At 36.6% G+C, this 15,231-nt stretch overlaps 1 protein-coding gene across 2 annotated transcripts in view; it reads right to left on the reverse strand.

Moving 5' to 3' along the window:
* Positions 1-15,231, reverse strand: part of DIAPH3 (diaphanous related formin 3) — a 503,501-nt gene that overhangs the window by 174,600 nt on the left and 313,670 nt on the right. For both annotated transcript variants that reach the window (XM_047756273.1, XM_047756272.1), the window contains one exon: positions 4,357-4,481. In XM_047756273.1, the coding sequence (XP_047612229.1) occupies positions 4,357-4,481 (125 nt within the window). The remainder of the gene's footprint in view (positions 1-4,356; positions 4,482-15,231) is intronic.

The following is a 15,231-nucleotide window of genomic DNA, read 5'->3' on the forward strand; positions in this document are numbered from 1 at the left end:
GGAAAACAGTAGTTAACAAGGTAAGCAAAGTCCCCACTTTCAGGAAACTCGAATTCTAGAGCGTGGTGACAGAGAATAAAGAAGTAAATGAATGAGAGATTCAGAGAGAGGTAAGTGTGGTGAAGAAAACAAAACTCTTTGATGCTGTATAAGTGACAGAGGCTAATTTATGCTGGGTAGTGAGGGAAGTTCCAGCTGAGAAGGGGACCGTGACTGCTGGTAAAACAGCCATGAGCAGGATGCTTTGTAGCGCCTGCTTTCAGTGTTAAGACTCTAGAGAAGGAAAAGATCATTAAAGACTCGAGGATTCACAGAGGATGAGGAGCAGGATATTTTAAACTGAAGTTCCCAGGCCAGGGATCAAACTCGCCCCAAAGCAGTGACAATGTTGAATCCTTAAGTGCTAAGCCACCAGGGACCTACTAACTCAAGTCTTAAAAGTTTAAGAATGGATTAAATGGAAAACAGGTGAGAGAGAAAGCAGGAAAAAAGGGAAGAAAGAAGACCAAGAGACAAAAATCTGCCCTTAAAAATCAATTACCCAGCTTCCCACTCTTGCAAATGGACCATGTATGGACCATACAAGTTCACATTTACTACCACTTTTCTATTTTACTTCCTAACCACAGTTCAATTTAAAAAAAAAAAAAAACTAAATTCCTTTACCTGAAAAATGCTGTGCCTTATGCAATACGTAATAGACAGGTATGTAAGATTTCACTCCTTCTCTCAAGGAATTTATTGGGATAGTTTTAACATCTATGTAGTAATTTCAGAAGTGCCTAAAATACTGTTATACAGTGGAACAACAAATAAGGAAGAGTGAAAATAAAGCAGGATTGCAATGAAGAAATTTAAAGACTATAAAATGGGAGTCAAATAACTTGTCATGTAAGTTGTGTGACAAATACAAAAATATAGAAATGTGTAGCAAAATGATTTTTGTTCTAAGAGACTTGGGAGGGAGGGAGGATAAGGGAAAAAAGAAAGGTAAAGACTTGTGCAAGGAGCCTTTCAAGGGTGATACTCTAGGAGTTATTTTCTTTAAAATAAGAAATATTCCGGAATTTAAAGATCAAGAGAAAGGAACAGGCACAACATGACACAAATCCTGGCATTTTCCTAATATTTTCACTGATGAGAATTTAATAAGTATGTTCACCTTACATATATTACTTCATATATAAAAATGTTGATGACCCCACCTCAAAATCACGTTACGCATTTTTCAAGCAAATATTTGCAGTGAAGCTATTCAACTCTATTTATATTTTTGACTAGGCTTAGCAATTAAGAAGTAACATAATTATCAGTTAAAAAGTCAATGTGATGTATATGAAATGACTGTACATGTCTTTTAAAGAATGCATAAAATGTGCTTTTTTAATATTAAGAAGTGTATATAAAGAAAACAAGTATTGGGAGAATGAAAATACAATATACTACAGTTGAATGCTTTACATGAAATTTCATTTCATGAAACTATAACAAAATTGCATCACTATAAAACAACTTAATTAATAGATTATTTAATAGTTCACTAAATCATGACTGTTTATATGAAATATCTACTTGTAAAAATCCATCCTTAACAACTTAGATAACACATATTCTTTCAGAATTGGTTGATGAACCAAACATTTGTTATGTGCTTCGACTAATAAGCACTAATACTTAAAACATAAACAAAGTTTCAGTGTTAATAACCCAAATTTTAAATACATTTTATTCATTGTGAATTTAGCTTCCAAACTCTTCCACTTTCAAAGATGTAAGAAGTTCAAAATTTGCCATTTTACTAAGATCTGTAAAATGCATTTAATATTCAAAATCTGACTTGTCAGTCCTAATTAAAGTAAACAAAGCTTTGCAATGAATGAATTTAATTACTCTGAAACTAGTATGTCTAACCAAGATGAAAAGCAAACGCGTGCAATCTAATCTCAGCAAAGAATATTTATGATTATAAGCTTTGTCAATAGCAAAGTGCACCAACTGTTCATATATCTGACTTCCAAGAGACACATGAATGTTAATCAGTTCATTAGAGGCTTCTAGGTTGTGATATTTAGCGACAGGATGTAGTAGCTTTCTTGTCCATGGAGTATAATTGTACTCAGAATGAAAAATTGTTTCCAACAAAGCCTCATCCTTCCTGTTTCTGATTTCCTGCTGGTTGCCTTTTATGAGCTGCATACCTTTCAAGAAGCCAACATCATTCAGCTTCTGTGTCGTAAGAACACAAGTATGGATAGGTCCTGAGATTGTCTGCCAAGCATAATTCTACCACCTTTATTCTCAGCTCAGGAATTTATCTCAGGTCCTATGTTAGTACACTCACAGTTTCTTGTAAGAAACTGTATGCAAGCAAAACCTTTTCCAAAATGCTTTTGAACGATAGGGAACAATAATAAGTACCTCAATGATTCTTTTTTTTTTTTCAATCAATAAAAAAGAGATGATTTAATCTCTTCTTTTCCAGCATTTTCTCAAATGATCTATAACATTTGTTATAATTTCAAAAATGTTGAGTATTAACAGCAATAATGAGCATTTCCATCTAACTCCTGATTTTCTTTTTTTTTCTTTTTTTTTTTTTTTAATTTTCCCACTGTACAGCAAGGGGATCAAGTTATCCTTACATGTATTGTCACATATGAATATTTTAACGTGACAAAATGAAGGGGGAGAAGCTAAGAATGAAAAAACGGATATAAATCTGCAATAACAAATTTAGCCTTAAAAAGCATACTTTGCCAAATGAGAAGGTGCTGTAAACAGCACCTTTGATGGATAAACACAGACTTAGTTTTAAAAAAGCCAAACTTCTCAAATGTAGCGATAAAGGCATTCTGTCTAATAAAAGACGAAAATGGGTGAGTAGGAAAGATATGAAAGGAAATAAACACATTAGCTTGAATTGATTGTTGCTGGAGTACATTTTTATGATATTTCCCAAAAGATACAGAGAAGAAAGCTAAAACTGAACTAATTCACAATTAAGCTGAAAGCATATAGTACAATAAAATCCATGACAAGCCAAATAATAATTTTATGATTTGTCAAATCTCAAGGGAGAATAGATAGAGGAAAAGTAGTTTTATTTCATTTTATTTCAAGTATCTCAGTTTAAAATAAAATATTAGGAGCATCTATTTATAAGTGCTCATTTGGAAGTGGGTTATCCTTTCATGCAGAATTCTGAAGTCCATATGGGATTTTAATAATGCATCGTAGTAATACTTTATTATAACACAAAAGATATCAGTCTCTAATTTCAGAGAACGGTTTGGAAAGCAACTTAACATTAGTTTCTGGAAATTAAAAAAGAAAAGTTTATTACTTCAATTACTCATTAGAGATTAAGCAACAAAGTTAGTAAAACCAAAGATAACTGAATTCAAAGGAACCTTAAATAAAGTAGGACACAATCCTAATACCTTTAGTTTTTATGTATACATGTGTATATATAACCACACACATACTATATATATATTAATATAGCACAAAGGCACTATCAGAATTCTGGCCACCCAAAAGGATGAGTCACTGCTTAAAATCTTTGCCTGGTCACCTTTAGAGGACATCAGGCAAAACAATTAATGATATATAAAGGAGATAAGAGTGGTTAAAACCAAATTTGGGATATTTGAAATTTATTTGATATTTGTTAGTTGATATTTGATATAGGTTTAGAATTTTAATTAAAAAACAATTCATTCACTCCCATTAACATTCAGTACCATTAACCACACATATACTATACACACACACACACACACACATACACATTTGTCAATTTTATTTTGGATCTGAAGACTACCTACATAAGCAGTGACTCTGAGAAATCTGATTTTGATTTTGGAACCATGTAGTATTTCTAAAGGAGATTTTAAAGTTTCTCCAACATGAGTTTATTAATACATGCCAAGTCTTGAAATTAAGCTGATCTATCATGCTATATAAATTTATATAGATATAAAGTCTTTATCTGCTTCCTAAAACATTTTAAAAGTATCTAAATCACAACATGACATTAGATTCAAACTTCCTCAAATTGAGTGTTCTTATTCTTTCAATTTACCATAAACGTCAGCAGGAAAGAGGGCATATGGAAGGGAAAAGATGAAAGAACATATTATTCATATTGATAAAAAGGAAGAAAGGATTGAATTCAATACAATATACTTCTGTATTATTTGTGATAAGGAAAACCCTTCCTTGCAAGAAGGCCAACGTTAAACCTTCTCTAATTTGGCACTACAGGACAATTTCTGGTTATGCAAGTATACTTAAAACATTACGTAAATTGTACTCCTGACTAGTGACTTAAGTTATTTAGATATCAAAGGATATGGACATCTTTGTCACAAACTTATCATGCAAGTCCTCAGGAGGAGGAAAGATTTTCAAATCTTTCTCAAGCTGTTGAAGCTGCCTTCCCATCTGCTTCAAATTCTTTTCCAGCGTTTCTACAGAAACTAAAAGAGAGAATATTATATGCCTTGAAAGGACAAAATTATAATATAAAAAAGTAAAACACCCTAGAAAGAAAACATTTGTGAAAAACCTTGCAATAATAATGAATGTCCACTATAATAAAAGGTAAATTGTGCTAAAATTTTTAGAAACCTTTCAAGTCCAGAAATGAAGAAAATTTCACAAAAGTTTCTTTAAAACAGAAAATGAAATTTAGGAAAACCTCATGTGAACAAATCATATTTAAGAAATACATTTTGTTTAGAGTTCTTGACCTTTCTACAAACTTTACAAAATAGTCTACTCAGAAAAAGAAGGCAAAGAAACACTATGTTTTTAAAATTAAATCTATTTCAATACAATTTGAGCATTTCTCAAAATCGCAGTCTTTTGAGAGGGAATGATGAGCACATGGGCAAGATGGGGAAGGCGTGCTCTCTTGTTCAAGCTCTTTCGCGAAAGGAATGCAAAGATATCAGAGATGATCTGAGTACCAAGTGGAACAAATGGCAAACTTTCTTTACTGGTACTCTGAGGACAATTTGTGTTTATTAATGAATAAAGATTTTCCTTCTTCATCTCACAGTTGACATGAAAAAATAGTAATGTAGGGCACAAAGGCACTATCAGAATTCTGGCCACCCAACAGGATGAGTCACTGCTTAAAATCTTTGCCTAGTCACCTTTAGAGGACATCAGGCAAAACAATTAATGATATATAAAGGAGATAAGAGTGGTTAAAACCAAATTTGGGATATTTGAAATTTATTTGATATTTGTTAGTTGATATTTGATATAGGTTTAGAATTTTAATTAAAAAACAATTCATTCATTCCCATTAACATGAAATATACAGAATATTTTTTAAAATGCAAATAATAATTTTACATACTCTATGATTTGGGGGCTTCAAATTAATCCTGAGAAATGGGTGCAAGTCAGGTTTCATAGGTAGGGATAAGAATATCTTTGGAAGTAACCTGAATGCCCAAAAAAATGGGACTGAGTTACATAAATTTTGAAACAAAAATGAGAGTTACCACCTAGGTTCAACAGAATGCAATAGAAAGGAGGCATGAAAAATAAAGCTGTATAAGAATATGGATTTTTTTGCTTTTTTTTTTTAACTGGTTGTACATAAAATAATAATATCTATTCTAAAATACTAATAACTGTTCATAAAATCTTATAAACACATTATAATCACAATTAGAATAAGCCAATTCTCAGATACAATGACGAATGAGTCCAATGCCTGAACCCTTCAGAGAGCGACATATAAAAGTTGTTTGTGTCTGAAGAGTGATGATGAGACTTTAACCTCTGGCTCCGCCTGTTGTGAAGCCATTTTCAAGTTATATTGGTGCATATTTTCCTCCTAGTTTTTTTATACCCATGTTTCCCCTTTCATAGATCCTTAAGTTTGAGACAGTAACTCAGATAATAGAGTACATGAAATATTTCTACTATGGTAGCCTTGAGTGTATTAATAAATTCAATCTATGTAACTTACATGCCCAATAGCTTGCCGCAGGCTGCTCATGGCGGTAACCATGCCTATTTTCTAGGCTATGCTCTTTCATTTTTATGTCTGTTATTCATACCCAAGACAACTATTTGAGCAGACCTCTGGGATTCATTGACTCTTCTCATTTCCAAATGGTTTTTGCTTCTCTCAGCTATCCATCTGCATTACAAAATGAGATTCCTTTCCCTCTCCTGGTCTACCTAACTTCTCTAATGTCTCATTAGCATTTCCTTTATGATTTCCAGAGAAATCTTACAGGTGGTTCAGTTACTTCGTTAAACTATGAAACTTTTCTCGTTAAAAAAAAAAAAAAAAGGCTTTGAGCACATAAAATCATTTTATTAAGTAAATACGTGATCAGAGTGTTTATAAGCCATAGAACCACTTCATAATACAAGTTCAGATTAGTACTATAATACTAGTAGTAATAGTTGTAATAGCCCTGGTTGTTATAATGGCAATTGTAGCAGCTAAATTTTACTGAGTGTTTATGTATGTCAGGTACTGTCTTAAGTGTATCCCATTAATTAATTTGTTATGTTAAATTCTCACAAGAAAATAGTGAAATAGGTATTATGATTATCTGTTTTACAGATGAGGAAACTAGAGCTGAGAGGATGAAGTAAAAGTCAAACAACCAAAAAGTGGTGATGCCAGAATTTGAACTCAGGCAGTTTAATTCCAGACTTTGTTTTCAACCATTTAGCTATACAGAAATTATTAATTACAGAAATTATCATTTTGTTTTTGCAACCCCCACCTACCTGTCAGTAACAAAATTTAAGTACATGGATGTAGTTTTCACATAAAGACTGCTTTTTTTGTGTACATTCTTCCCTAGTGCAAGTCACAAGTAATCCACATATGGCTAAAACCAGGGGAACAGACTTAAGCATTCTGGATGGATGGATAGATGGATAGGATGGCAGATAGGTATACTATATTTTTAAATTAATATTTAAATTTAATATGTTGATGCATCATTGAATAAAATCACATATTTAAAATATTATGATTAAATCTGATCAAACTTTATTATACACACGCGTAAAATTTCAGAAATACCTAGAAAAAAAGAGAAATAAAAACCTGAGGAACTCCCACATAACAAAAAACACAAGGCAAACACTGGGAAGAGACATAGTTGGATTATTTGGTTTTTTCCAAATACATCATTCCAGAACCTATCAATTCCGCAGCATCAGCGGGATGTCTCCCAATTCACTTCAATTCTGAGACTGCCTGGAGTTAGTGCAGACCCCACGGGTTTAAGGACTCAGTCCCACAAGATCGCCCTCACTTCAGGGGACAGTCACAAGTCCCAGAGATCACCCATACTTCCCAATGATAGAGATGGAGTAGGATGGTTACACAGGTAGTTGTAGGAGTCCCAGGACAGAACCAAGTCCCAGGAGGGAACCACAGACAGAGAGGAAAACCTATGGGACTTTGGAAAATCACTGTTAATAACTGCTCAAGAGGCCCATCAGAATGAGCCAGGCTTGGAGTTTCCATCAGGGCTCAGCAGAAATGAATCTGACTAGTGTTCATGAGGGCAAAGGTTTGATCCCTGGCCTCACTCAGTGGGTTAAGGATCTGCCTTGCAGTGAGCTGTGGTGTAGGTCGCAGATTCACCTCAGATCTTGTGTGGCTATGGCTGTGGTGTAGGCCAACAGCTGTAACTTCAATTCGATCCCTAGCCTGGGAACCTCCATGTGCCCTGGGTGTCGCCCTAAAAAGACAACCTCCCCCCTCCAAAAAAAAAAACACCCTACTTAGAACAAGGCAGGCTTGCTTGACTAGTGGAGGCGTGAGATATACCTCAGGTTATGGGATGGGGGATGGGGTGAGGCTTGAATTGGGCAGAGTTGAACTTGAATTGGGCAGGAGTTTAAGGACACCCTTCTGGTGATTTGAATATGCACCATAACAGTCCTAGTTTGACCTTATAGGGTCAAATACTCTCTTACTGGATACCAAGGAGGAGCTACTATTAGAAGAGAGAGGAAGAGGTTGTCTTTTCCCACCCCCACTCCTCTTGTATTATAAAACAGTAGCCCACCACATCTTCAGGGCAGAGACTCCTTCCTTGCTCGCTTGCATGTCTCACAAGTGTACTAGCTTAATAACTCTATTTCTTGCCTATCACTTTGTCTCTGGCTGAATTCCTATTGCGCAGAGGCATGAAGAACCTGAACCTCAGGAAGTCCAGGCATGGGGTGAGTGATTCTAATTTAAAAACTGTGGGTTCAAGTCCCAAGCTGGGTTTCGCCTGGGTTTGAGTCCTGGCACGTGGGTTCAAGTCCCTATTTGGGTGCTGGCTAGATTCAAGTCATAAGTGCTGCCAGTTTCACAACCAACTATAAATGCAGAGGTTCTCAGGCACTCCCCTGCTCCTCATTTATTTTCTATAATTTGCTAGGATGACTCACTGAACTCGGAAAAGTATTATACTATTACAGTTTTTATGATAAAAAAATATAACTCAAGAATCACCAAATGGAAGACATGCAAAAGGGAAGGTGTGGGGAGGGAGTGTGTAGCACAGAGTTTCCTTGCCCTCTCCAGGTCCACCGCCCTCCCAACATATCCATACAGTCACTACAACAGAAGCTCCCTTAGCCTCCTTGTTCAGAATCTCATGGAAGCTTCACAACACAGGTGTGATTAAGTCATTGGCTATTGGTGACTGAACTGGAGGTCAGAGGGTGGGCTGAGCGTTCTAACCCTCTAATCACGTGGTTGGTATCTCTGTCAACAGGTCTCCCTGGCCTGAGGCTCTCCAGGCTGGTCCTCCCTGTATTTGCCTTGAGTCACCTCATTAGCATACAAAGTACACTTGTCTCTTTTAAGAAGGATTTGAGGAACGAGGAAAAAGACCAAATACATAATTTTTTACTCTGTCATGTGGACACTGAAGTGCATGTCTGGTTAGCAGGCAGAACTTTAGTATATTTGAGGAGGTGTGACTCATTTTTAAAAAATATTAAAGTATAATTGATTTACACTAAAAATTTTTTTGATTAAATTTTTAAAATTTATTACAATGACTAATTTTTTTTTTCCTTTTTATACACCCGCGTGGCACATAGAAGTTCCCAGGCTGGGGATCCAATCAGAGCTATAGCCACAGCCTATGCCACAGCCACAGCAACACAGAATATGAGCCTTGACTGCGACCTACACCACATCTCAAGGCAATACCAGATGCCTGACCCACTGAAGGAGGCCAGGGATCAAACCCACATCCTCATGTATACTAGTCGGATTCGTTTCCCCTGCGCCACAAGAACTCCTACAATGACTAACATTTTTCACATATGTGTTGTCATCTCAGAGCTACCCAACAGCCAGGGCTGTCCTCAGAGGAGGCCGGCTGCTTGTAACTGAACACAGAGCCACCCCAGTAAGTGAATGCTTTTCAATGGGATGAGAGAAGGGCTTAGGGTTCAGAAGAAAGGCTTATCAGGTCATCTTTTGAGTCTTTTCCGACTCACTGGTAGCCAATGGGTCAGGAACTATGTTCTAGCATTGCGGTTTGAAGCAACTTCTCACTGACTTCATTTCCACATGGGTGAAAAGGAAAGCCTCACCTTATATTTTTACCTCACTGACATAAAAGATCAAATGCTGTAATAAAGGATGAAGAATTTTTAAAAAACAAAATGAGATTTTTTTTTTGTCTTTTGTCTTTTGTCTTTTTAGGACTGTACTTGTGGCATACAGAGGTTCCCGGGCTACGGGTCTAATCAGAGCTATAGTTGACAGCCTACGCCAGAGCCACAGCAACGCCAGATCTGAGGCGCATCTACGACCTACAACACAGCTCACGGCAAGGCCAGAGCCTTAACCCACTGAGCGAGGCCAGGGATTGAACCTGCAACCTCATGATTCCCAGTTGGATTCGTCTCCTTTGTGCCACGAAGGGAACTCCTAAAATGAGATCTTACTCTTATTCTTAGAACCCAAGAAATGAAAACCTTAAAGACTGAAGTAAGTCATTTTTTAATTAAAGGAACCTTAAAAAAATCATCATCATCACCATCGTCATGTCAGGAACAGTGTTGTGGAAGTCAAGCTAAAAAGGAGAGTTAGCTCGTTTCCAGAGTAAAATCTCTGGGATGCTAGGAAGGTTTGGGGCATATTCAAACATTTAACATTGACATTGTAAGGAGTGAGAAAGTTGTCTTTAAAAATGGTTCTGTGGCTACTCAGAATGTAAATCCCATTAAGCCATTACTTAAGTTTCATTAGGACTATCTGGAGTTCCCATTGTGGCTCAGCGGTAATGAACCTGACTAAGTAACCATGAGGACTCAGGTTCCATCCCTGGCCTCGCTCAGTGGGTTAAGTATCCTGCATTGCTGTGGCTGTGGTGTAGGTTGGCAGCTGCAGCTGGAATTTGAAACCTAGCCTGGCAACTTCCATATGCCACAGGTGTGGCCCTAAAAAGCAAAATAAATAAATAAATAAATAAATAAATAAATAAATAAATAAATAAATAAATAAATAAATAAAAATTAAAAAGCACTATTATTTCTACATCATAGGTAAGAGCATTTAAGTATAATTGACCAACTTTTCACTGCTCATTTTTAAATAAAGACCAAAGCACAACTGGAATAGGGAGAGGTCTGTGCAAGTTGTAAGCACACAAAAGACAATCCAATGTTTGAGGCCATCTGATGGGAAAAACAAAGGATCATTTGAGAACTTCCTTGGTTTTTTCTTTTTGAGCAATTATATTTACAAAGATATTACCCTTATACATCTTTGAGCATAATTTAGCCATGCTTTCCTCATGTATCAAGTTCTCTGAGGTCAGTGATTATAATTTTTTGTATTAGAAATCCCACTAGAGCAGAGAATTTTAAACTGTACACCCTCGACAAAGTATTAATGTACTGGGGTCTCTGTATTCGATCTGTATGTAAATTTCACCTTTCAACTTTGTCACGTTTCTTTTTCTTTTTATTATTATTATTTATTTATTTGCTTTTTTATGGCTGCACCTTCAGCGTATGGAATTCCCAGAATAGGGGTTGAATCGGAGCTCAGCTGCCAGCCTATGCCACAGCCACAGCAACACCAGATCCAAGCCATGTCTGCAACCTACACCACAGGTCACAGCAACACCGGATGCTTAACCCACTGAATGAGGCCAGTGATTGAACCTGCATCCTCATGGATACTAGCTGGATTTGTTTCTGCTGTACTACAAGGGGAACTCTGTGTCACATTTCTTGACAAATAAATTAATACTATTTTTTTTTATTCCTTTTCATTATTTAGAGGTAACAAAAGATAGCTATCATCAGAGTTGACTAGAGTTTTAAAGGGAATTTCAACTTTTGCATTTTACTCCTTTAATATTCAATCAGATGGGATGTCCCTCAGTCACCTCAAACACCATGTGTCTCTGCCCCCAACCAACTGCCCATCTGTAATTTCCACACGTCAGTGGGTAGCAGAACCATAAATTCTGATTCCTGCACTAGAATCCTGCTAGTTTTGACACTTCCCTCTTCTGAACCCCCAGGTCCAAAGGATGATGACATCCCCTGTAGTTTACTTGACAAATACAACCTGCCTCCTTGCTAGGCTGAACATTATTCAAGGCATCTGGAACACTTATCTCTCCTCTAACCTCTGGTCTCCTATGATCTCTCTCAGAGTCATCTTCATACTGTACATGGGGAGCTTCTTCTTTGTGTGTGTGTGTATGTGTGTGTGTCTTATCTTTTTAGGGCTGCACCCACGTGGCACATGGAGGTTCCCAGGCTAGGGATTTAATCGGAGCTATTGCTGCCGGCCTATGCCACAGGCACAGCAATGCCAGATCTGAGTCACGTCTGCCACCTACACCACAGCTCACGGCAATGCCTGATCCTTAACCCACTGAGCAAGGCCATGGGTCAGACTCACAACCTCATGGTTCCTAGTCGGATTCGTTTCTGCTGCGCCAAGACGGGAACTCCGGGAGCTTCTAATATTAACTTAAAGATGCCCCTTTTCTGCTTAAAACCAGAGAGTAAAAATACATGACAACATCTGATCTCCATCCAGTAGAGTAGGTGTACTCTACTTCCTATTCTGCCACATTTTATTCCCACAACAACAGTCCTGCTTGTAGTTTCCTTCCCCTGTCCCTTTCAATCTCTTCCATAGCTGATGCTGGAAATAATGTGTCTATCTGTCCATTCCACTCAACTCACTTCTATTCATACTTTAAATTCATATCCAAAACTCTGGTCAGGCCCCTGGTAATGGGCTCTCCTTGCCCATCATAGCTGGTAATTATCTCTATCTTTGCAATTACTATACTTTATAAACTTTTGTTTTGATGTGTCTTCCTTTCCCAACTGACTGGGAACTCCTAAGGGAAAACAGTCATATTTATTCATCTTTGTATCTTCAGTTACATAACACAGTACAGATACTCAAATGTTTGTTGAAAGAATGGATTTGGGATTTAATTTTAACCTCTCGAGATGAAGGCATTAAGAATGAAATGGGAAAATACAACAGATTAAGTATCTAAAACCTTAAAATCCAAGACACAGGCTTTTTTCCAAGTGCCTAGTCATTATGATAATTATACACTAGAGGTGTTAGAGAAGCTTTGAATAAAAGTTAAAATCACAACTGTAAATATTTAGGTTTACAGAAATCGTGAATACAGGCTTTCTATAATACAATGGCCTCTGTGATTTACCATGTTAAGATTTCAACTAAAAAGGAGAGATTACATACATTTACATAATCTCTATAATTGAATAATAATTGTCTGTGAATATCTCCTAGAGGTGTTGGTCATTATTTTATAACCAGCACACTAAGAAATGTCACATCCATTCTTATGTACCATGATGCATTACGGGGAAATTGAATTCTTAAGCAACAACTTATTACCATAAAACAATGTACACATTCAAACTAAACTAACCTTCCTATGCTCTTAGACACAATTGTTTTGTGAGAGAAACTAGAGCTTATAGCATTTCAGGCTCCCAATATAATGATTTTTCCAATTAGATTGTATTAATAAAGATATTCAACAAAGCTGTAAGAATATTTCACAAATGTAAGTTAAAAATAATAAACTGGATGGACAAGATGGACAAAAACTTCAGTAGCAGTAAAGAAAAATTCCTTAACATTAAGGTCTAGAATATCATTATAAAACTCCATTATGCTGATTAAAAAGTATAAAATTGAAATAAGACAGTTAAAAAAGCACGAACTCAAATTGCAGTTTGGTTCATGATAGGCACAAAAGGTATAAATTAAAAGAAGCAATGCTAAGTGACTGGCCAGTCATCCTCAGCTTTTCCTTCATCCTGTGGTTCTGATTCTTGATGGGACCCTCATATAATAATATATTATAATTTGCATTTGCTATTTATTTAATTTACTGCACTACAATGATCCCAGACTTATGTTACACTTCACAATTTTCCAACTTTACAATGGTAGAGAAAGCTATACGTGTTCAATAGAAACCATTCTTTGGGCTTTGAATTTTAACCTTGTCCCAGGCTAGTCATGTGTGGTAGACACTCTTGTGATCCAATCAGTGATCTTAAGGGTAAACTACTGGTATACTTCCAGTCATTCTGTACCTACAGAACCATACTGTTTTTCAATTTCAGTACAGGATTCAATAAATCACATGAGATATCCAACCCTGTGTTATAAACTAGGCCTCGTGTTAGATTATTTTGCCCAACTGTAGGCTAATGTATGTTCTGGACAAGATTAAGTTAGGCCAGCTTAAGCTACAATTTTCGGTAGATTGGGTGAAGTCCATGCCTTTTTGGTTTACGGTATTTTCAACTTGTTATGGGTTTATCTAGATATAACATCATCCTAAGTTGAGGAAGATCTGTATATGCAATGAGGATATTTTTGTTACATTTTTTAAATACATCACACTGCAAAAAAACTGCCAATATTTGCTACGGAGTCTGGAAAGTGGAAATGTAGGTAGAAGGCAAGCAGAAGAAATGATGAGTACAGCCAGTGAAAGGGCTTCAGTCAGTTCTGTTGACCCATCTCTCCCACTCTGGGGAGAAAGAAACAGTCTTATCCTCCCCAGCTACAGGTAGGGTGTGAAAGGCCTAACGGGCTTTTTAAAAGAGAAAACAAAATTAGTGGGAAAAGCCTATCTAATAAAAAATCATGTTTCCCTATAAGAATTTAAAAATTCCTTTCTGAAAATATGATGGTAAAGAACATTATTAAACACAAGAGTCCATAAAAGAGATATTTGTAACCATATTCAAAATATTCCCTAGGGATAATGATTTTGTGTACATGTGTGTGGGAGGGAGGTGGTGTTGCTTTTAATGTGTCCCACTGGTGAATCTTAAGGATAGATTGACTGATCTGCATATTATGAGATGAATTTTCATGTAGGGTTATTGGAGACCATGCGACCTAACAAGTTCTAGACTGCTTATCTCTGAACTTGAAAAATTTCAATTTTTTTCTCCTGCTTAAATCTTTCCCCTGAACTCCAATGCCTATTGAATATCCTTACTTAATGGTTAATAGGCATCTTAAAGTTACATTTTCAAATTGGAAATCTTCCTCCTGGAATATACTCCTACCTCTCAGTATTGGTGTTATGACTCCTCTCTTTCCTTCATCCACCACACACTCAATCACAGAATAAGTCCTGTGGATTCTACATAGCTTCAATGCAGATTCATAAATCCTTCTCGCCTCTTGGTCCCATCCAACATTGTCTCTCCCCTGGACTATTACTACAGATCCAAGTGGTTTCTCTGCTTCTTCCATTTCCCTCTAACAGGGGAGCCAAAGCAATCCTTTGAAAATGCAAGTCAGATGTTACTTTCTCACTCAAAATCCTACCAAAGGCTCCTCATCTTAGAGCAAAGTCAAAATCTTTACAATGGCCAATAATATCCCTATGGACAGATCTGTAATAGAAAGATCAGTTACCTCTCTGACTGTTGTCTCCTATTATCCCCTTCCCTCCCCTCCTTCTGATCCAGGCTCACATCCATATCTAGGGTTTATGCACTTGCTCTTCCCTCTGCCCGAGTGCTTCTCTTATTTACTTTGCCTTGCATCCTCATACCTGTCAGGCTTTCATGCAAAGTTCTTCCCTATGAGGTCTTCTCTAACCATCCAACCTACATTTCAAAAAAAACCCACCTGACCTCCAATTCCAGTGCTAACTACCTGACATAATAGAC

The sequence above is a fragment of the Phacochoerus africanus genome, chromosome 13, assembly GCF_016906955.1.
Source record: "Phacochoerus africanus isolate WHEZ1 chromosome 13, ROS_Pafr_v1, whole genome shotgun sequence".
Classification (NCBI taxonomy): Eukaryota; Metazoa; Chordata; class Mammalia; order Artiodactyla; family Suidae; genus Phacochoerus; species Phacochoerus africanus.